General features: G+C 41.8%; 2 protein-coding genes across 6 annotated transcripts; one reads left to right on the forward strand and one right to left on the reverse strand.

Moving 5' to 3' along the window:
• The first annotated feature begins 1,570 nt into the window (after positions 1–1,570).
• On the forward strand, positions 1,571–8,297 carry si:ch211-67e16.4. 5 transcript variants are annotated; one of them, XM_027011851.2, is made up of 6 exons: positions 1,571–2,483; positions 2,835–3,254; positions 4,321–4,374; positions 4,580–4,679; positions 4,840–4,867; positions 5,460–5,623. In XM_027011851.2, exons 1-6 carry the CDS (start codon positions 1,886–1,888, stop codon positions 5,523–5,525), a joined length of 1,266 nt encoding a protein of 421 aa, XP_026867652.2. In that variant the 5' UTR covers positions 1,571–1,885; the 3' UTR covers positions 5,526–5,623. The 5 variants fall into 5 exon arrangements, with proteins under 5 accessions (XP_026867652.2, XP_026867651.2, XP_026867650.2 ...); XM_027011850.2 differs by having other exon boundaries at positions 4,840–5,550; XM_027011849.2 differs by lacking the exons at positions 4,321–4,374; positions 4,580–4,679; positions 4,840–4,867 and adding an exon at positions 8,211–8,297 and having other exon boundaries at positions 5,460–5,930.
• fer1l6 (fer-1 like family member 6) lies at positions 8,217–20,579 on the reverse strand. Its single transcript, XM_035534503.1, has 42 exons — positions 20,571–20,579; positions 20,065–20,194; positions 19,833–19,956; positions 19,683–19,737; positions 19,426–19,557; positions 19,259–19,321; positions 19,090–19,168; positions 18,856–19,012; positions 18,398–18,584; positions 18,060–18,252; positions 17,502–17,830; positions 17,296–17,404; positions 16,991–17,180; positions 16,782–16,902; positions 16,600–16,700; positions 16,407–16,497; positions 16,179–16,298; positions 15,913–16,065; positions 15,563–15,740; positions 15,279–15,403; positions 14,935–15,069; positions 14,478–14,626; positions 14,151–14,259; positions 13,886–14,047; positions 13,564–13,744; positions 13,312–13,430; positions 13,064–13,192; positions 12,924–12,969; positions 12,770–12,814; positions 12,400–12,476; positions 12,166–12,294; positions 11,898–12,029; positions 11,445–11,572; positions 11,167–11,337; positions 10,891–11,045; positions 10,650–10,792; positions 9,805–9,893; positions 9,612–9,710; positions 9,239–9,480; positions 8,925–9,082; positions 8,616–8,716; positions 8,217–8,400 (listed from the first exon to the last, which is right to left on the reverse strand). The coding sequence occupies exons 1-42, from the start codon at positions 20,577–20,579 to the stop codon at positions 8,220–8,222; spliced, it is 5,526 nt and encodes a 1,841-aa protein (XP_035390396.1). The 3' UTR covers positions 8,217–8,219.
• Positions 20,580–21,266: the final 687 nt, after the last annotated feature.

Here is a 21,266-nt window from a genome sequence, read left to right on the forward strand (position 1 = left end):
ACCAAGCCACCGTGTGGTCATTCAGAAAATTGTTTTTCCAATTAAATGCTTTCCTGGAATTCTGTTATGCACCTGAAAGGGAGTTCAGACATGGAATCATACAACACTAACAAGGATTTTTTTTTTTAAAGTAAAAAATATCTCTCATTTTCAATAACTATGGTGTTTATTGACATTTGATCTCTCAATCAAAACGCTTTTAAATGATGTTCAATTACTCATGCAAGGACTACTTCACAATCAGTAAATACTTTTTATGTTTTACTACAGAAGTAAAATATAAAATGTAAAACAGAGAACATTATCAAAAACCTTAAGTTATTATTATTTTTATTAGTAGTAGTAATATAATAATAATAATAATAATAATAATAATAATAATAATAATAATACATGATCCTACTCTTCCTTTTTTTTGCTGGCCAGAGGTAAGATTCTGGTAACCCTATCAGCACTGGTGCCTGTCGCCAACCCCAGATTGGTACTTGAATCCACAGCATAATATCATTTATAAATATTTCACAAAGTACAGATCCTGGAGAAGATCATGAAGGCAAGTGATGAACTTTAAGATCCTCACCCTCAGAGGAAGAGGATGGGGTGACACCAAACTTACGAATTAATGTTGAGAGAAATATAGGTACTGTTACACCATCAGATAACTGAGAGCTGGTATTTATGTTCTTCAGACAGGTTAAGCGGCGAGGCTTAAGACACATTATGCATATTAATACTTTGTCAACCTGAGCATTAAATGTCTGTGTTAATCATTCACAAGATCTTTTTCACAGATGCTTCACAGATACTGGACATTATCCTTGGCAAGTCCATTTGCAGTTGGGTTGTCTAGTTGTAATAGGGCTGCAAAATAAACATAAAATAAGTAAATACAAAAATAAATAACTTGCAATGGCAATGTATCTTGCAGAATACTGAAATCATTAAAATACTGATCTGCACAATTTTTTAAATAAGTATCTGTTGGGTTATGTGAAATTTTGCAGTGTCTGTGTTTCTAAGGCTAATACCATTATAATGATTAAACACTATCTATTGTACAACCACTGTATCTTAGTGGGAATTATTTCAACCTATATTTAGTTTCAGTCTTCAGGTGAAATATAATCTTTATTTTTTTATAGACCAACAGATAATCCATCTAGTAACCTACTATATCTGGTGCACCACATGCTGTTAAATATACTAGGTCTTAGATCTGAAAACATTCCTCAGAATGGTTGATCTTGATTCAGTCAGTTAGATTTGCCACCAGGGATTGAGATATTATACTTGTTCATAACACATAATTGTGCATCAATAAATATTAACAAAGACAAGGATATAAAGAAAAAGATCAATTCACACAGTTCTGTCTCGGGCTGTTCCGAAATGGATGATCAAATATCATAGTATCAAAACAAATAAGAACAAATATGTCCCAACTAGTTCATGCTAGGAAAGCTCCCAGCCGACGTTGCTCATTGTGTCCAGTAGATGGCAGTTGAATGCCTTTCTGCGCTAAATTTATCGCGCTCTTGAACACGAGAAAGAAGGAAACGGAAGTGGATTACGTCCGGTCTTTATTGTTTTGTTTTCTTGGCTTGTGGCACCTAGACAACAAGGACTTGGCAGTTCCTTTTCAGACAGGTATTTGGCCTTAGTCGTGTACACATGACTGAATTTAACGCCGAAAGTAAAAAAAGGGTACTCTGGCGCCACGTTAAAGAAGGCTGCTAGCAAGCTAGCTAGGCAAAAGAAAACAGCTATCTAGCATATCTACAGCTTTAGCTCGAGAGCTAACTAGCTAGTAACGCTCAGTGTAGACATTTCTGCGGCCTTTTTAGTCTAAGATAGGCTACAGCTGTTATATCTTCAAATATTTACAATGGATGTAAATTTAACAATTTCTCTTATGAGAGGCCAAATGGGAGTTGTCATTGAAAAGGCAGTGAACGCGGCCGTGGAGACGGTGCTGGGAGAGATGATCCGGGTGGTCAGTGTCAAGTTTGAGGAGTTCAGGAGGGAAATGACGGCCAAAGAGCGAGAGAACGAGAATATAAGAAACATGTTAGAGATGTCGCGATGTCAAATGAAGTCCATGAGGAAGTATGTTAACGCCCTGACCGCGAAAGCTAAGCACGACAGACAGACATTCACCAATCACAGACATACGCTCACTCAGTTTGACGCCTCCTCGACGCGACATGTCGGTGTGAGCCACGCCAGAGACGTCGCACCTGCTCTGGGAACGCAGCCGAGAAGAACTTCAGCTAATGTTGGGGCAGCTTGTGAAGCTCAGAGCCCTGTGCCGAAACCGCGTAACGCCGAGACCGGGCTCGCTGACGAGCCAGCGTGGGAAAACCAGATAAACGTGCCCAAATCTCAAAATGTGATACAAGAACCCATCCCAAACGAGAGCTACACAAGTCCTGAGATTGGCAACGAAGATCAAGTATCAAAAATGCATTTGGGATCAGTGAAAGGTATGAAATATCTGTGTGTGTGTGTGTGTGTGTGTGTGTGTGTGTGTGTGTGTGTGTGTGTGTGTGTGTATGTATGTATGTGTATGTATGTATGTATGTGTATGTATGTATGTATGTGTGTGTATGTATGTATGTGTGTGTATGTATATGTGTGTGTGTGTGTGTGTGTGTGTATATGTATATATTACACACACGCATACATACATATACATACTTTGGGTCAACAGTCATCATCAGTGTTTAAAGTTAGGTGGAATTAGGTTGACTGTTTTGCACATGAAAAACTAAAGATTTGTACATGCGTGTGTGTGCACTTGTGTGTTTGTATGCCCGCGCATGTGTAATTTATAGCAGAAACAGCAAATGCCACTGTGATGGGAAGCAGAGGCTTGGTGGCAGAGAGCAGCGATCCTTTGTGGGGTCAGACACCTCCATCTTCTTCAGAGGTGGAACACACTGACCCACTAGACTCCAGCCTCCTCCCTGCAGCCAATCCAAGGGAGATATTCAGCACGACCGCAGCAGACTGTGAAGGGTCTCCTTTCAAGGTCAAACAAGAGGAAGCTGAAGTGGAAATAGTCCAGGTGAAGGAGGAGCCGGCAGAAGTGGTCAACTCGTCCTCCTCGGATTGTCCCAGGCTGGAGCTCTCTCAGCACGCAGCAGAAGGAGGGCCCAGCTTCTCCCTGGAACTGCCTGTGACCCAGCAGTGTCACCAGATTTCATGCCCTCCCATCAGTGAAGCAGCCTTCATGAGTGTGGACCCGATCACATGTGAGTTGGAGCTGAGCATTTGCTCGTCGCCTCGTAATCATTGCTTTTCACAATTGCCTGCTTATTACAGGATTCTTTGAGTCCATTTTGAACCAGTTATTCATATGTAAACATTTGATGATCATTTGTGCACCTGGTCCTCTCTCGTTGTTGTTGCTGCTGTTGTTGTTATTGAGATGTTAGTCAAGTGAGTGCATTTATTAGGTTATACAAACTAACTGAGCAATCAAAGAGGAATGTTACCAATTTTTCAAAATTTCTACACAATTTGTACCTTGTGAAGTAAGCGGATATTGAAGAAGCATTGTTCTGAAGAGTAATGGATTATTCAAGAGAAGCTTACCACATCAAAATTTTTCACAATCACACTGTGCACACAACCCAGGGGTATGAAGTGATCAAGTCTCAAAAATCCATTCAAAAAGTTATTACATGAAATCAATACGAAAATATTGCCTAATGCACTAGAGACATTTTGAACCAGTTTTGAAATAAGGTTTTGGCCTGCAACATCATTTTTGTTCCAATAGACATGCAGAGCTTTGGAAACAGAACCAGAAGAAAACTGTTTTGTTTGAATTTAGCCTAATTTTAGCATTCTAAAAATATGAATCCCAAGAGGTGTTTGGATGGGGAGACGAAGTATTCCAATATTTTACACAATCAGTGTTAAAAGCAAATAAGGTCTATTAGGAACTAAAACATGGTGACATTTAAAAGTGAATGGTACTAATTACTGTCAATTATATATCAAAACTCCAAGATAAATATTTCTCCAAATCTCAGACATATCAGAAAATATTGAAAAAAATGTGAAGGCCAGAAAAAAAAGAATCAAAATGTATTAAGTAATAAGTAAATAAATGCATTTTTCACGTTGGGTTAATTAAAAAAGCTATTGGTTGGGAATACTTTATTTTGAAATGCATAACATAATCCAGTCCATAAACTAGGTCATTTATTATCCAGATGATTGGCTCATTCCCTCATAAACAATTTTATATGATGCGATGTGAAACCTTCATTTATAAACGGGCACTGACATGAAGACTCTTGCTGGTTTGAGGTCTCCATGTAACCAGGAAGTTTAAGGAGTTCAGGACCAGAGGAAGTAATGGAGGTGAGTGTGACTCAGTATTCTGAATCGTTTTCTTCTAGGATACTGCGGCTGTTTTTAGAATTCAGCACTAGTAAAATACTGTTTTTAGATTAGTATATTTAAAGTTATCTGTTAGAAAATACACATAGGCCTGTCTATGTTCTACTAATACTGAGTGGGTATTGTTCTAAATAAATAAATAAGACTGCACCACACTTGTTTTTAGAGAATCCATTGACCAACGCAGAGAAAACCAGACGATACAGAGAGAGAATAAATGCTGATCCTGTGAGACGGGCAGCCATGCTGGAAGAAAGGAGGCGAAGGTTTACCATTTCGTCTGAGTGGAAGATTCTCAGCACTTCATTATCACTATTATTTCATAGTTCTGAACTTTTTAATGTAAATGTTAATTTTTGAAAACCAATAAATATCATTTTAAAAAGAAATAAAAATTAAACTTGTGACGTTTTATTCCCTCTTCAGGTATCGGGAAAAAAAGGCACAAGAAGGGGTAAAGTCCAGTATCTCTCTTCCCATGGAAAAGAGGTTAAAACTGCGGGAGACGTGGCTAGCAGCCAAACAGCGGCAGAGGAGAAGGGAAAAAATGATGAATGTTCAGGCTCAAGTTTCACTAGTGTTATCTGTCAGTACTTACATTTCACTGCTGCTGCCTGGAAGTGGATTAACCTTTTAAGACCTTGATTTGTACAGACAATAGTTTGTGTTTTAGCAGGCAACTAAATAATGTATTAAATTGTTTTAGGTTTCCTAGTCACATTATGTCCAGAATATACCATATTTTATTGTGACTTTTTTTTTTTTCTTCAATTAAATCCATTATATCTGGACAGACGTTTACTGTGTCTGATTTTATATACATATATTACTTTGGACAGAAATGGATAATTATCATTTGTCTAGTGTTAACTGCAAGTCTACTGTGTATCCATTAGAGATGAAGCACAGAAGGATTTACAGTAGTACTGAATATTTCTGGAGTGTCCAGTGTCTTTCTAGATGAAAGGTAGTACACCCTGTGTACAGGAACTAATTAACAAGGGATCCTCTCTCACACTCCTCCTCTCTCTCAATCTGATTTTCAGATGGCGAGTCCCAACTGGCCATGGCCAGCAGCCAGCGGCAGGGCTGTGTGTGGGCCAAGGACCTGAACATGTACGAGGAGTACAAGCGCAAGCGGACGGAGGTGCGGAGGCGAAGCGAGACGCGGAGGCGCGAGTTGGAGCAGACGCTGCCCCAGGCCCTGCTGGCTGACCTGGTGAAGGAGCGCAGGGAAAAGACCCGCCTGCGGGTGGCGCGCTGGCGAGCCAAGCGCAAGCTCCAGGCCTGCCTCATGTCCCAGGCAGCGCAGCTGAGCGGGCCGCCAGTGCAGACGCTCTGCGCACAGCCCACTGTTCGGAGGCAGGGAGGAGTGGCCACCCAGCAGGGGAGCTTCAGCTTGGGCAGGGCCCAAGGCGATGCTGGGCCGTCCTCCTTGCCACTGCAGGTGGGATCCGGGCCTCTCCTCGTGGCGCAGAGACTCAGCATGGCAGAGGGGCAAATGCAGCCTGGATCCAGTACGTTCCCGTAGCAGAGATTTCCAGTGCCAGTGATGGGGCGTGATGTATACATGAGTTTGTGACAGTGAAAATTTATTTATGACATACTTATGTATTTTGCAGTGTGTGAAAATTGTTTTTGGGGTTTTTTTTTCTATTTCAAAAGAGGAATGGTAATGAGTCTTATGCATTAGTAAGATAATACTGGCTCATACGGGGGCATGTCTTTAAATAACCCTGCATACAACACAAGTTGCAGTGATTGAAGCTGTTGGGAATGCAAAGAGCCCTGTTCCTACTGGAAAGGTTAAGATGGCTGGATCACTGTTCTTCATGGAGCGACCGTCTTATCTCCATTAGGAGAACTACACTATATTGCCAAAAGTATTTGCTCGTCTGACTTTGCATGCATATGAACTTGAGTAACATCCCAATCTTAATCCATAGGGTTTAATATGATGTTGCCCGTTGCAGCTTTAGATCTTCTGGGAAGGCTTTCCACAAAGTTTAGTAGTGTGTTTATGGGAATTTTTGACCATTCTTCCAGAAGCACATTTGTGAGGTCAGATGTTGGATGAGAAGGCCTGGCTCGCAGTCTCCGCTTTAATTCATCCAAAAGGTGTTCTATCAGGATGAGGTCAGGACTCTGTGCAGGCTAGTCAAGTTCTTCCACACCAAACACACTCATCCATGGCTTTATGGACCTTGCTTTATGCACTGGTGCACAGTCATGTTGGAACAGGAAGGGGCCATCCCCAAATTGCTCCCACAAAGTTGGGAGCATGAAATTGTCCAAAATCTCTTGGTTTGCTGAAGCATTAGTAGTTCCTTTCACTGGAATTAAGGGGCCAAGCCAAACTCCTGAAAAATAACCCCACATCATAATCATAACCCTCCGCCAAACTTTACACTTGGCAAAATGCAGTCAGACAAGTACCATTCTCCTGGCAACCGCCAAACGCAGACTCCTACATCGGATTGCCATGCGTTACTCCAGAGACCACATCTCCACTGCTCTAGAGTCCACGAGCGGCGTGTTTTACACCACTGCATTCGACATTTTGCATTGCGCTTGGTGTTGTAAGGCTTGAAAGCAGTTGCTTGGCCATGTAAACCCATTCCATGAAACTCTACACACTGTTCTTGAGCTAATCGAAAGGCCAAATGAAGTTTGGAGGCCTGTAGCGATTGACTGTACAGAAAGTTGGGGACCTCTGCGCACAATGTACCTCAGCATCTGCTGACCCCGCTCTGTCAATTTACATGGCCTACCACTTCGTGGCTGAGTTGCTGTCGTTCCTAATGGCTTTGTTATAATTCCACTGACAGTTGACTGGAATATTTTGTAGCGAGGAAATTTCACAACTGGACTTGTTGCATAGGTGGCATCCTATCACGGTACCACACTGGAATTCACTGAGCTCCTGAGAGCGACCCATTCTTTCACAAATGTTTATAGAAACAGTCTGCATGCCTAGGTGCTTGGCTTTATACACCTGTGGCCATGGAAGTGATTGGAACACCTGAATTCAATTATTTGGATGGGTGAGTAAATACTTTTGGCAATATATTGTACATGCACGGAGTCACAAGAGGGGACATAATTATTCTCCTCCAAGCACACCTGGGTGCTCAGTACTGCTGCATAGCTAAAGGGACACACCGTACACATGCACTGAACTAAGCGTCTCCAGCCTACGCAATCTGTTAAGGCAGCCACAGAAAATGACAGGGATTTGAACTGGAGAACAGTTAAAGTGAATAACTGAAAAACTAATCACTTTTTTTTTTTTTTTTTGAGTTAATATTCACTGAGTGTTGTGTGTTCTAATAACACTGGCCTTTTTTTGATAGTAGCAGATGAGGATGAATGATGGATATCTGTAAAAGCTTAAATTTAGACAAGAGATTCAAAGTAGTGATTCATGAAGATGATTTCTAGTGTTGATTTCAGGTCTTTTATTGAAAACACTATCAGTGTGTTTAAAAAACATTGTTAGTTATTATACTTCTTAAAAACCTTCACTAATTATATCAATAAATTATTAATAAAACACCCTATTTTCCAGTTAATATTTCCAATGGAAATATTTGTGCATGCATTTAGATAGCAATCTTGTAATAAACAGTTAAACCATATAAATGTAATTCCATTTTTTATAACATCTTGGCCTTACATTCATATATTTAGCACAGTAAAATCTGGAGCTTGATTGTGTGAGTAAGATCATTTGGACTAATTCATTAGTGTTTTAATTAGATCCGCTTATTATGTTGGTAATCCCACTCTTTCTCTAGAATGATGGCTCAGCCATTGACAATCCTGTTGCTGATCGCCGCAGGCATGGTGTAGAAGAGTAAGACCAGGAACAGAGCTAAGATCAGCAGCACAAAGGCAATTATAATGTACTTCTTGTAGTTCTTCCAGATCAGATGGAAGAAACACTTAAAGGGGTTCACGAACCAGGAAAAGGTGGTATCTGGTCGACTAGAATTAAAAAAACAACAACAACAAAAAAACAATTTCTAACAACTGTGTAGAAACGTCCTCTTTAATCTCTGTAAAGTATGTAAAAATGTATTTGCTAGACCTCAATAAGAAAAAAAACCCCATTAACACTGATGTTATAGGAATCACCTTTTCAAGCTAATGTTTCCATAGAAATACATCATATGTGGATGTGACTGCAGCATTAATCTTACTTTGGCTTTTCTAGTGGTTCTGGCTCCTTGCGTGCTCGACCAACTGGGTTCTTCTCCGCTTCCTCGGCCGTCACCAGATGGAATTCAGCCTCAACTTTCCCCTACACCGAATCAGTTGAAATGAAATTAAAATCAGTTGAACTCCTTTCAACAATGTACAGTGGTGATAACATTAGACCTCAATTTTCTAACCAGTGCACAACCTTAGAAACTGTTACCTGATAAAAGCATTCAGAACAATCACTTTTAAATTAAACCGCAGATTTAACCAGAATAGAATTAAGCACTTTGAAAAAGAGGTTCACGTACCGTGAGTTCCTCGGCTTTCACAAAAGGCCACCAGCCCTTTGAGCGTTTTTGCTGGAAGATGGAGATGTACTCACTGTTGTCCTTTAGCATCTCCATCTTACAATCTTTCGCTGTTTTGGCACCACGGGGGAACCCGTGGAGGTCCAGCTCTACCGAGCCTGGAGGAACCAAATACACACATGAACTTTATATTAGAAAACTTCATACATTTAATACAGGCATCATATTTTTTATAGAACTGGAAACAGACCAGTCTGGCGAACCTTTTCTGATGGCAAGTACATAAATACGTAGTATGGTTTAGTGCATCATACCCAAGAAATCATCTGAAGACAGCCTCTCAAAGTCCCACACCTGCAAAACTAAGACCGCAGGCAGTTTCTGCTCGGTCTTGTCCAAGGAGAAGATGTTCTCTCGTTTACTGACCACCACCACCTTCTCAGCTGGAAGATAGTGGAAGGGGAACACGAACCGCCAGTTGAAGTTACCCTCGCCAGTCAGTGAGTTGTAATGAACGTCTGTTTCCTGGCCATCGTCTTCCATACCCTTTAGCCACCTGAGGACACAGGTGACAGTAAGATGCAGGCCACATCTCTGCACCTGTTTATTCTCAGAGGTGCATCAGTATACGGGAATGTATACAGACAGGTGAGCTCAGAAGCGTAAGTAGCATGAGTGCCCATTTACCCTTTAATGTAGATGTCACTCGACTGTTGCCCTGTTATGAAATTGGTGTCTTCCAAAATGACATCTTCTGTGTTCCAGATTATGATCCTTAGTTCATACCTTGGTAAGTCAAAAATAAAGGACATCAGTGACTCCAGAGCTCAGAGATATTGTTAAGGATGTGGCTTATTTCTTAGTAAATATGTAACATTACCCTTTAGGTTTGCGAGGAGAAATGTCCACAGGAGGTCCGGGATGAGGCATGTCCATAGGAAACATATCTACCCACATCAGCAACTGACCCTAAAATTTACACACACACACACACACACCAATCTTCAGCTCTGAATTATTTATGTAGCTCAGGCACCATCTGATGATCAACATTACATTGAGATCAATGTGAATCATTCCTGCATTATTTATTTCATTCATCTGATTAATCAGACTCTGATAATGGCTCAGTTAGTCTAGATATTCTATGAAATATGGCACTCCTGAGATCATAAATACTTAGGCTGTCTCCAAGAGAGCTCAAGCTGTAATGCAGCTTAATATAATTTGTAAGACCACTATGATTTAAAGTCTATCCTCTGTTCTCCACTGAAGAAGAATCGGATCCAAGAATCATATATAGAAGTGATACTCAAATCTACCTCAAATCCAAATCCGGTCCTGGATTTTGTAATTCCTTGTAGTTAATTAAATGATTGATGTAATTGGTTGGCCACTTTGTTGTCACACCTGAGTGCTAGCTCTGAATACCTCTGATACTTAGATGTATCTATTTAAAGGAATATGTAAGCTTTGTAGATATATGTATTACAGCTCATATATGTATTATAACTTTTCATAATTGAACAGAATGCTCTGTGACGGGGTCTTCACCTTGTTGAGGAACATTAATAACCTGTATTTAATGGCACTTTGGTTTCTAAACCCATAATGAGGGATTTGAGTACAGCATAGTAGTAAGTAGAAACTTGAGGGTTAGGCACACATCGCCCTATGGCAATTCAAAGGAGACTCATGAATTAGCTCAATACAGATAAGAATCACCTGGTCTATGCCAGGCTTTTCCTTTATATAGAGAGCGCGGGTCTCAATGTGCTCGGGCACCAGCTTGCAGCCCACACCTGGCATTTCTTCCCATCTGTGCAGTACCTTCAGAGCCAAATGCTCATAGGACTCCACTGTTTGATCTGAAATATGAAAGCACATTAACCACCCAACGCTCAGCCATCACAAACTAAGGACATTCAGTTTCATCAGTCTGCTTATTTTATGGGATTACAGTCACCTTCATCAACAAAGACGGTTTTGCCAGTGTAGACTTTTTCACCAATGGTGATTCTTCCAGGAGTGAATTGAGGTTCACTAAGTCTGTTTTCCTTGCAAAGCTTGGCTAGCAGTTCACTCGGCTTAATGGAGTCTCTCCAGGCATTGTAGCCGTCACTGGCAAAACAATAGGGTGGCTGTTAGAACATAAAGAGGTCATGGGGAATTTGAAATAAAGAAAATGACATAAGAAGGGCATCTTTAGAACAGCACGAAGATGACTGAATGGGATCCTCACACAGCATATTCAGCGGAGAGGCCGCAGGTAGCGCGGTGTCTGCTGTAGAAGCGGTTCTCCAAATCAATTTGCGTCTCACCAATCAGATCATCACCGCCCACAAGATCAAAATCATAGATGAGAATGCTCAGTAAAGATTCCTTTGGGAAGGAAGCCTGAATTTCAAAGGACCTGATGATGAGAGAAATGCATCACTCGCACAAGTCTTCTATTAGAGAAATGTCCCATGTTCATCGGGGCAACATCTTTTATTCTTGATTAGGTAGTCAAATCCCTACCTGCCAAACACTGGATTCAGTTGTTTTGGGATGTAGTTGTCTCTGTCCTTGATTTCTGTTTTTCCTAGTTTCAGCACAATGTAAGGATCTGCCTTCCCATCCGGATCAGCTGGGTGGAGGTTGAAGGCCTAACAGAACGTTTGAAGCAGTGTTTCACACACAGCTCATCAATCCCTTTCTGATTATTTGTGGTGTAGAACACACGACATACTGTGCTTGCTACTTTGTGATTACAGTAAGGTTTATCAGAGTGGAATTCAGCTCAGCAGGGCAAACTATCACAATGTAGACATCTATGATTTTTTTCAATACAGAATGAGGAGACTCTTAGTTACCATCTCTAACTAATTAGATTTTAGAAGAAAATGCCTATTGAGATACCTATTATTTTAGTAGGCTAAGTAACTGTTGAGGACATTGTTACGTCCATGAATGAGTTTGGTTGGAACTTACAGAAACAATGTATACTCGAATAAGGACATTGACAGCGGTGTTGGGTGGAACACCCTGGTTTATCTTATACTCTCCCGAGTCCAAACATCCTTTATCATCACTGCCTGGCATCTTATACAAACAGAACCCGCCCTGGAGAGGAAACATTCATGTTTGAACAGAAAATATATTCAAATTTGGTCTAAGCATGTGTCAGTGTGACAGTGTGATGCTATTGTAAAGTTGTACTTTAAGAAAATTTAATATCTGTTATGCAACATTAGCTCACCTTGAATTTCCCAATAAACCTCTCAACGCTAGAGCCCTCTTGCTCATTTGCCTTGCCACGGTACAGTTCATAGGTTTTAACCCAGTCATCAAAAGGGCCAAACTCTGCTTCCAGCTCTTTGTCATATATCTCCAGGGAATAGAAGTAATGGCGTAGGTCATTTTACATCAATTAAGCCACAGACTCCCTGACTAATGATTAAAGTGGTGATGGATGTACTTTAAAAAAAATTACCAGTAATGTTGCTATTTTGGTCTGCTCAGTCAGTTTCTTGAAGTTCAACTGCTTTTTCTTGTCTTTCAGTCCTGAAGCTTCAAGGTACGAGAGAAGCACCAGAGGTAATCTCCTTTCAAGTTATGGTTAACATTTCAAATTAAGTTAAAATTAGTGAGTGAGTTAGCTGAAACAGAGCACACATTTAGGAGAAAGCATGTATGCTCATGTTTTGCATCCTGTCTTATTATTTTAAACTAGTGAGGTCCACAGAGCTGTACAGTACAAGCTGAAATCTTAATGTCTGGCTATAGTAAGTTCTCTTGCCCACCACACAAAAGGAAAGCATACAGTTTAGCATGCAGAGTGAATGTTCTACAGCTTGCCTTACCCATAGTGTTTATTCCATCTGAGAGCAAGTTCTGCAGTGGAGGTACTGCAATACATTACATTACAACATTTGTCTGGGGCCAAAACTTGCTAAACTGCATCATCTCTAAATGTTCCCTAGGGACCGATTGAGTGATGATCTAATGAACTCTTACCAGCTTCATACAGGTTAGGAAATGGATTGGCTTCTCTTTGTTTTACCTACAAATGAAAATGTCACACATAAACATTCAGACTACATACAGAGAAACAGAACAGAAATCTGAATGTACTGGCGAGAAGTGTTTGGTCTGACCATCTGAATCTTCTCCACTGAAGCGTAGTACTTAGACCACCAGTCTATCACGCTGTCTGCAGACTCATCGGCCGGCGTGCGTTTCTTCCTTTTTGTGGACCTTCGCATGCTCTTTTTAGACACCTTATCCTGAGGAAGGGTCACGACTGAGTATATAGGAGCACTGATACATGTGGTTATGTGGGTGTGTTTGTGTGTGCGAGTGTTTTTGTATGTTTTTGCATATGTGTGTTCTCTCTTTAACTCACCATCTTGTCCTGAGGCAGTGGCTTAGTCACTGGCACAGGGTGGCCTGGCTCCATGTCGATGTAAATGTCCTCCCTGGACTGTGCTGTTGTGTGGGGTTGTTGCTCAAGAAGTGGCGTGGCTAGAAATCATCACACATTCAACACAAAAGTTACGAAGTAGTTTCAGAAACATGCTATCACCAGATAAACGTGAAAAGTTGAGATTTTAAAGTGCTGATATGTTATGATAAGTCGTTAATAAAGTGCTGTTACTCTCTCTGCCATGGGGCTCCTGTGGCTGTAGGTTGGGAGGGGGCAGAGGTGGAGGGGTGTACTTGAACAGGCTCAAGTTGTTGATGACGTGGGTCCCCACCAGCGTGCTCCTTCCGAAGGCTCTCCAGTCCACCACGGTGATGCTGAGAGGTGGGTGGAGGTACTCGTCCTCGGGCAGCTCCTGCACAGAGGAGACACTGAGATCACTGGAGTGCTGAGGAGAAGTACCCCCCCAAAACATGTCAGCCCAGGACAAAGACATGCAGCCACAGCTGGGTGCAGAAGACAACGAGAACGTTGCTGCTGCTCCGGCCGGCATTACCACATCAAAGGAGTCCACGAGCACGCTGAAGTTCGGGTTGCTCTTGTAACTTTGGATGACTGAGGAGTTGACGCCCTTTCCTGCGCACTCGATGAAGACCTGCGGTCGATCCACAGTGAGCAGCTGAACCCTCTTCAGCTCCCTCAGACCCCAGAACAGAACCTAAAGCACAAACACAGGCCACATGCCGTTAGGCACTACACAAAGGCAGCAGCACCATGCAGTGTCCCAGATCATTAAACCTGGATGTTAATGTTAAACTCACCTCGATTCTGTACCTGCAGAGCACAGGACGGATGTATGAAGGCACAGGGTAGATCGGGCCCTCTGGTTTCTCTGTGGCAGGCAGAGGGTGTTTTCCTTTCTTGGAAACCAAGTGTACATCATGGAGTCAGGAATAATGTGACATAATACTACATAGGCACGGTGCCAAATGATAAAGAAATATTAAGATAATCAAGATAAATGTACACTTCTTTTCACACTTTGAGAGCATTTCTTTTAGCCTTTGGCATTCGTTTGTGTCCAGAGTGGAGAAATGCCATTTAACAGCTAAAAGCATGGCAGCAGTTTGTTTATTTGGGCCCTTACCTGGATGAGCTCAAAAGCTCCAAGAATGTCCCCACCAGACAGGTTACCACAGAAGAGCGGGCTGTACTGCAGCTGAGGGGGGGTGTATGGCTCCTCATTCAGCTGGACCACCGGGATGGCTAGAGTGGAGCCCAGGTACTCCGGCTTACCCTGGGAATGGGATAGAGTGGCATTTCAGAGTGTTGTCTACAAAAACGTGTAAAGATAAAGGGCAACAACTGTATAACAGGTGATATTAACATGCAAACATTCTATTCTGTCACAAGACACGAGCCATATTGCACTCCCCTTTGATCTGCCAAAACTGGAGAAAGGCACTAGATGATTTTAGAATTTTAGACAGACCATCATGAATGACGTTCTTCTCATGAAAAACTGTAAATTACTAATCAAGTGATTTTCAAAATCCATTTGACAAGGTATGAACAAGCCCAGTGAACGGACGGCGCTTTCCTCACCAGAGCATCGTCATCGTAGACCTCGATCACAACACGAGGAGGCTCCTGTTGCAGCTCCCTGAGCACTCCGCACAGTGTCACCTTATTCACCATTAACATCTGGTTCCAGGTTGGGGTTAGGGTCTGGTTAATGATCTAATGGAGACAAGAGGTTTGTTACATTCACGATCTCCGATCTCTCTGCACTCTGAAGCTCAGCCTCAGGTAAATGTGGAAAGAAAGATGTCCCGTTTTCAATTTTAAGAAACTAAATATGCATTACAGTAAATGTACCGTCAGTGTGGTTATTCCTTCATGTGTAAGAGCCTGTAGGACATCACTTCTCAGAGTACGTATATGCTTACACTGGTACATTGGGTGTTGGAAAGGAATGACACCCTGGCGAAGGGGTCTGAGAGGCCTGTGCTGTCTGCTGCAATGAGTCCTCGTGCCTGGTACATATGAGCTCTCAGCTGGAACTCATGCTTTTCTGGAGAAACAAAGGGACATGACCATCACTGAGCTACATTAGCATCTTTCAGCCACCAGGGGGCTCTAGTGACCAACCCTTCCCTCAGGTCCACTAATACACTGAAAACTGAAACAACTTTTCTGAATCTGGTAAACCTGTGGAAATTCAGGTCCTTACCTTGGTACCGTAAGGTCTCTGGAGGAGAGACTCCACTCTCATCTGACAATCCCCGCTGAGGCTCAAAGCCTTCTGGGAGGTTCTCCAGCATATGGGAGGTTTCTCTGGAGTGGCCGAGCCACAGGTACACATCCAGCTTAGCCTGCACTGTCCAGCCTGCTCCACGCTTCCCGGGGAGCTGCACAAGAAATCACATGGCATTACAGTTCGGAAACGACATTTCAGTGTCCTAATGTATTTTAACTATTTTATGCTAACTTGCAGTCATAAGGTTGCAGTGCACTTGTGAGGCAGCAAGTGAGCTGGGTCACATTATATATTAAGATATATTTTTTATGTATGATTGGCACCTTAAGGAACAGGGTGTTGATCTTTCCACAGTCTCTCCCTCGCTCTACAAAGTTCTGAGAGTAGAGCAGGTTGCGGGTAGGGATACGTGCATATGCCACACGCTTGTTATTACTAAGCATCCAAACAAACACATCGGGCAATGTATGCTGGGGCTGAAGCCAAAGTGAGACAGAAACCAATAATCTTAAAGGTGCAAAGACACTGAGACACAAAGCTCTGCAACCGTGTACACAGAGAAGAGTGCCAAGGAAAGCTGTGAAATGACCTCTTCAACCAGGAACCTGATTCTCTGAACGAGCTTCCGGGCCTCCACCAACATCTCTTTGACTGTCAGGGCTTTTCTCTTGGGCTCAGTGATGGTTCTTGCTACCTCTGTCATACTCTCCTGAAGAAGAGGGAGCGACAATATAAGTAGGCCTGCCCTAGTACCCTGCCCATCCACCAAGCACAGCTGCATTTCACAACAAGAAACGTGGAGACTCAGACTGCTCACCAGCTCCTGACTGCACAGAGTCAGTCTCTTCTTGTCCAGCATGGTCAGGTTGTTTCCTTTGACCTTCTGTTCCGCAAAATTAATGAACTCCCTAGAGGTGTGTTTTTAGTGCAGTGTCAGTGAAACAAATATCACGACGACAGACTGTGACATTAACTGAGGCATTGGCCATATCGCGTGAGCTTCACTGCACCTCATATCTTTGCAAAATTCTTGCAAGACAGCACGCATAAGACGTTCTGCTCCTGCATGCATCTGCTTGTCTAGCTCTGCCACTTTGGTCACCCCCTTTTCCTGAGTCAGACATGACATGGTCGTAATCTTACAACTCATCAGTCATATGACGTAACTCCCACCAACAGGGTGTTGACTTACAAACATGATTGCTATTCTGTCCAGCATGTTCGAATGGTGAAGGCGATACGTGCGATCCTCCCACCTGCTCCACACATGGACACAGGGCTTCTGATTTGAAATAGGAAAATAAAAGTAGTTCCTGGACAGACAAGAAAATAACACCACATGTAAAATCATTTCGAATGCAACCTTGATCCTGTAACAGGAGTACAGCACAGCAAGTCTACCTGATCCCGTCTCCAAGAAGAGGCTTCTCTGCTCGAGTGGTGCTCTCAGCACGAGTGGGCTTGATAGGCACTGGTGGCTGAGTGTCCAGAAGAGGGGTAGCAGAGCTAGCTTCTTGGCTTACAGGATCAAACCCGACTCTTTTCTTGGGAGCCGGCGGAGCAGCACCGTCTATCAAGTTGCCATTGTTCCCTGGTTACCCAAAGTAACATTTCAGCATGCAATAAAACGTATTAACACATGATCAAGGCTAATAAGACTCACACTGTTGCAATATCTGTTTAAAAATAAATTAAATTATGTGTACCAATAGTGAACTCAAAGCTTATGAGTTTGTCACCGATCTTCCTGTCGATCATGGTTGCTTCAAAAATGGCACCAAAAAGCAGGAACCTCTCAATGTCATCCTCACTGACCTAGACAAATTAAATGCAAATGAAATGCCATCTCATATTGCAGAAGCAGGAATGAGACAAGGTTGAGAAAAAGAGGGGGGTTTAATTCGCTCTTCACCATTTTGGGGGGCTCCACAGGCAGCACCATTGCCCCCAGGGCCTTGGCTCTCTCCTCCTCTCCTCCACCTGGGCCACCTGCACCAGCTTTGGGCTCTTTGGGCTGCGATTTCCCTCCCTTGGCATCTTTAAGAGGTATCTTTAAGGAGAACAATGACTTCGACTCGGCCCCGCCACTCAGGATCTCCACAGCCAGCTCGATGTAAATCCTCCCTCGAAAGGCCACTCCTTCCCCTAACCCTTCATTCATTTCCTGGGTATCATCCATCGTGGAACTGCGGGGAGAGCCATAGATATTGATCCAGGCAGGGCCAAATGTGGGGAGGAAACCTAGGAAAGAAAAAAAAGAAGAAGAGAGAAACAATAAAATCAAATTAGATCCAATTAAATTTATGGCATTTCTGAGAAAACATCTAAAATTATGCGTGAAAAGAATGAGCACATGCATGTAACATGACCAATATTTGATACTACATATATTGTATGAAAATGACATTTTCATCTTTTTTTTAAACAACAGAAATAATCTCTGACGTATGCCATAAACATTGACATGTACCCTTATCTCCATCCTGGTCGTTGGAGATTCTGCACAAATCAATGTAGTGAGTCCCGATGGCCACATCGTTCATGCTGCCCTCATCCAGCACCTGGATCTTCAACCTCTGGCACATTGAAGGAAACATCTCCTTAAAAACCACCTGTTCATTCCACACGGGGTCCGCTGTACTCTTCTGCGTGGATGTCCGTCCCTGTTGGATGCCATTTGAACAAGGCAGAGAGACAAAAATAAAGACCTTGCTTGAAAATACTGTGTGCCCTCTGCACAAATTGAGCTCAGAAAGGGACTGTTCGTTTGGATGAATACTGCTAATAGTGCCTGGTAAACTGACTTACCACCTGGCCAAAGAAAGACACCACCACATATGGATCTATGAGCGCTGTGTTGTCACTAACAAATGCCTTGGTGACATTGGCCATGATGCCGGAGTTCATTCTGGGGAGACCCTCTGCTCTGTAAACTTTCACGCAATAGCACGCCCATGGTCGCATAGAAGGGAACCCATCGGGGAGTAGTGGGTTCCTGGGTCAAAACAAGAATGGTCACTGGAGATGGGTGGTGTTTTGGTATTGTTTACCTTGAGGTTTTCCAGGGAGTCAAAGTAAGTTGACTCTTGAGGTCAACTGAGTCAAACTGTTTCAAGCAAGTACTTACTGTGTAAGCACCCCATAATATAATAACTACAAATATAGTAACTTATAATAACTTACTTAAATCTTCCTTACCCCGTAACCTACTATTTCATACTCTTTAAACAAACAAGCAAAAAATAATAATGCACAATTAAAATTACTTTTCTATTTGCTCTTCAGCATCACAAAACTTCTGAGAACGGGGCAACATATCTCCTTTTCCCGATACACAGATGTCGCACTTTAAGTGACCTTTGACCCCTGTGGCATAGTCTGTGGGAGCAATAAGACCTGCCCACTTGTTGATAAACTGATGACCTGAAAAACAAGAGAGGAGTCATAACTAAGACATTATCAAATACAGAAGTGTGTCCTTTAAATAAGGGAGCACTCACCAGGCTGGTTGTAGACAGTTCCAACATCGATCTTGAATGTCCCAATACAATAACTTTTCATGATCTTTGAATGAATCACCTTTTGGGGGAACATGTTTAAAGCATTACTAAATCTAATCTTGTTAACATATGTAAAAGGAATTATTATTATCTTTACTTATATACTTACCGATAGTTTAATGACTTTGTCAAAAAAGCCATCTCGATGGGCAAAGAAGTCAAACACAAAATACTGCAGGGAATAAACAGTAATGGTTTTACACAATATATGAAACATTCACAGAAAAAATTCTTCTCAGGTTTAGATATGGATGTATACAATAGGGAAATAGTCACCTCATTGTAAAAGGGTGCATTGGTCCCTTCTTTTACTGAGGTTTGTTTCTTTTCATCCCCAATTTCAATCACGACACTGGGGTCAATGTTTTCACCCACCAGTTCCCTAGCCTCTGTGATATTGATGGATATCTTAGGAGATTTGTCACAAAATTAGTTGTTTCTTTAATAATTCCCCATTAGGCAGAGAATGTATACAGTATAACACTAATATACTCTCTTTTCTATGTCAAAGTTCACTGTAAATATATTTCTACCTGGAATGTCTGTGGTTTGCTGTCACTTTCCAAAACCCTGGTCACAGGACTGGATCTATTAAGCCAATGAAACGTTTAACAGCCAAATAAGTGCACACCATGTAGGTAAAACACGTTTTAAAGCAGACAAAATAAAAGAGAACTTGGTACCTCTTAGTATTGCTAGGATTTCTGAAGGCCAAGAAGCCAGATATGTCAGGCTCACTGGGAGCTTCAGGGATTTCAGGGTTTAAAACTGGTGGGTCATCAGAAGCCGCTTCGATCTCAGATTCATCTAAGGGTTTAAAAAGATTAATTCCTCAGGCAACTGCAGTATCAGGGTAGGTCTGAAATTTTGGCGTTCTGCATTTTTACATTGTTTTGTTTGCTTTAAAGGTCGTACCCTGAGCGCCTTTGTTTGCAAAGACCAAAGTCTTACTGTCTTTCTTCTTCTTCTTCTTCACTTTTATTCCAAATACAGTTTTACTGGAAAATATGAAATGATATTTGCTATATGTAATATTAAAATATTTCTATTTTCTCTCTCACACATACATAAATGAACACTGATAAAATAGATTATGAACAGTTCTAGTCTTACCCATGTGCGGAGCTGTTTTTGTCTTTATCCATCCTCTCTCTTCACAGCAAATATGATTAACACAATAGAAAATATTTCTGATGGACTATCAGGTCACAGAAAATAAAAGAGATATCTGTGTGATGAGATGTTCACCAGCACCTACTTACTTCAAACAAAGCAGAGGAACCAATACTCCCTCCTTTCAACGTCTGTTTGATTTTCTGTGGTAAATGAATAAACACGGGCGGCATTTAGTGGTACTGGTATGTTTGTGCGCACTTAAGTAAACTATGCATCGCATGATCTGGCAGTGGACACATTAATACTGTTACCATTACGCAAAAACCCAGTATATGTAAAAGGGCAGTCACTATATGATTAGTGGGCTAAGCCCCCCAGGAGAATGGCAAAAATGCAAACGATCCATCCATGATCACCTGCCCTAAACGCTGCATTGTTTAATGTGAAAGTCGTTTTTAGTTTGCTTTTTAAATAACATGTCTATTTGTTCATTGATTGTCGGGTTTCCTCTGTCAGTTTCATTTCGTATAATTGTAACAGACATTCAGAGTACGTATGTTCTTTCCCTTTATGGTGAAGTTACGCAGTCTTCAGAACATTTCTGACACAGATCCTGGCTAACACAAACACACACTGGTTGAGATTTTAGCAAAGCAGTGCAGAGCGATAGTCAACGGCAGAGACATCAATAGATTTGTGAATGGGGGTCTAAGCCCTCCAGGAGAATACAACAAAAAAACAAGAAAAGAACAAGCCATCTTTTAACACCTGCCCTAAATGTCGAATTGTTTCATGTAGAAGTCGTTTTTAGTTTGCTTTTTAAGAAATGTTACATTAGTATTTGTTTATCAGTCATTAGAGCTCCTCTGCTATCTTAATGGTATTTTCACTAGCATAGAAATGTGATTTCATTTAGGACATCAAAATTTTGTATTTTCTTTAATTTTATGGTTACGTCACACAGACTTCCGCATATTATCTGACCCAGAGCTCCTCTGTCC

The sequence above is a fragment of the Electrophorus electricus genome, chromosome 2 (genome assembly GCF_013358815.1).
Source record: "Electrophorus electricus isolate fEleEle1 chromosome 2, fEleEle1.pri, whole genome shotgun sequence".
NCBI classification, from domain to species: domain Eukaryota; kingdom Metazoa; phylum Chordata; class Actinopteri; order Gymnotiformes; family Gymnotidae; genus Electrophorus; species Electrophorus electricus.

What these genes read in the sequence shown, in the direction of transcription:
- si:ch211-67e16.4 (XM_027011847.2), top strand. Translation starts at nt 1,886, where the DNA reads ATGGATGTAAATTTAACAATTTCTCTTATGAGAGGCCAAATGGGAGTT. An exon ending in GCATTTGGGATCAGTGAAAG is followed by an intron (nt 2,484 to 2,834) that starts GTATGAAATATC and finishes TGTAATTTATAG; the next exon opens with CAGAAACAGCAAATGCCACT. An exon ending in GAGTGTGGACCCGATCACAT is followed by an intron (nt 3,255 to 5,459) that starts GTGAGTTGGAGC and finishes TCTGATTTTCAG; the next exon opens with ATGGCGAGTCCCAACTGGCC.
- fer1l6 (XM_035534503.1), bottom strand. An exon ending in GCAAACCACAGACATTCCAG is followed by an intron (nt 19,558 to 19,682) that starts GTAGAAATATAT and finishes AAATCTCCTAAG; the next exon opens with ATATCCATCAATATCACAGA. An exon ending in CACTGCCTCAGGACAAGATG is followed by an intron (nt 13,193 to 13,311) that starts GTGAGTTAAAGA and finishes ACCCTTCCTCAG; the next exon opens with GATAAGGTGTCTAAAAAGAG.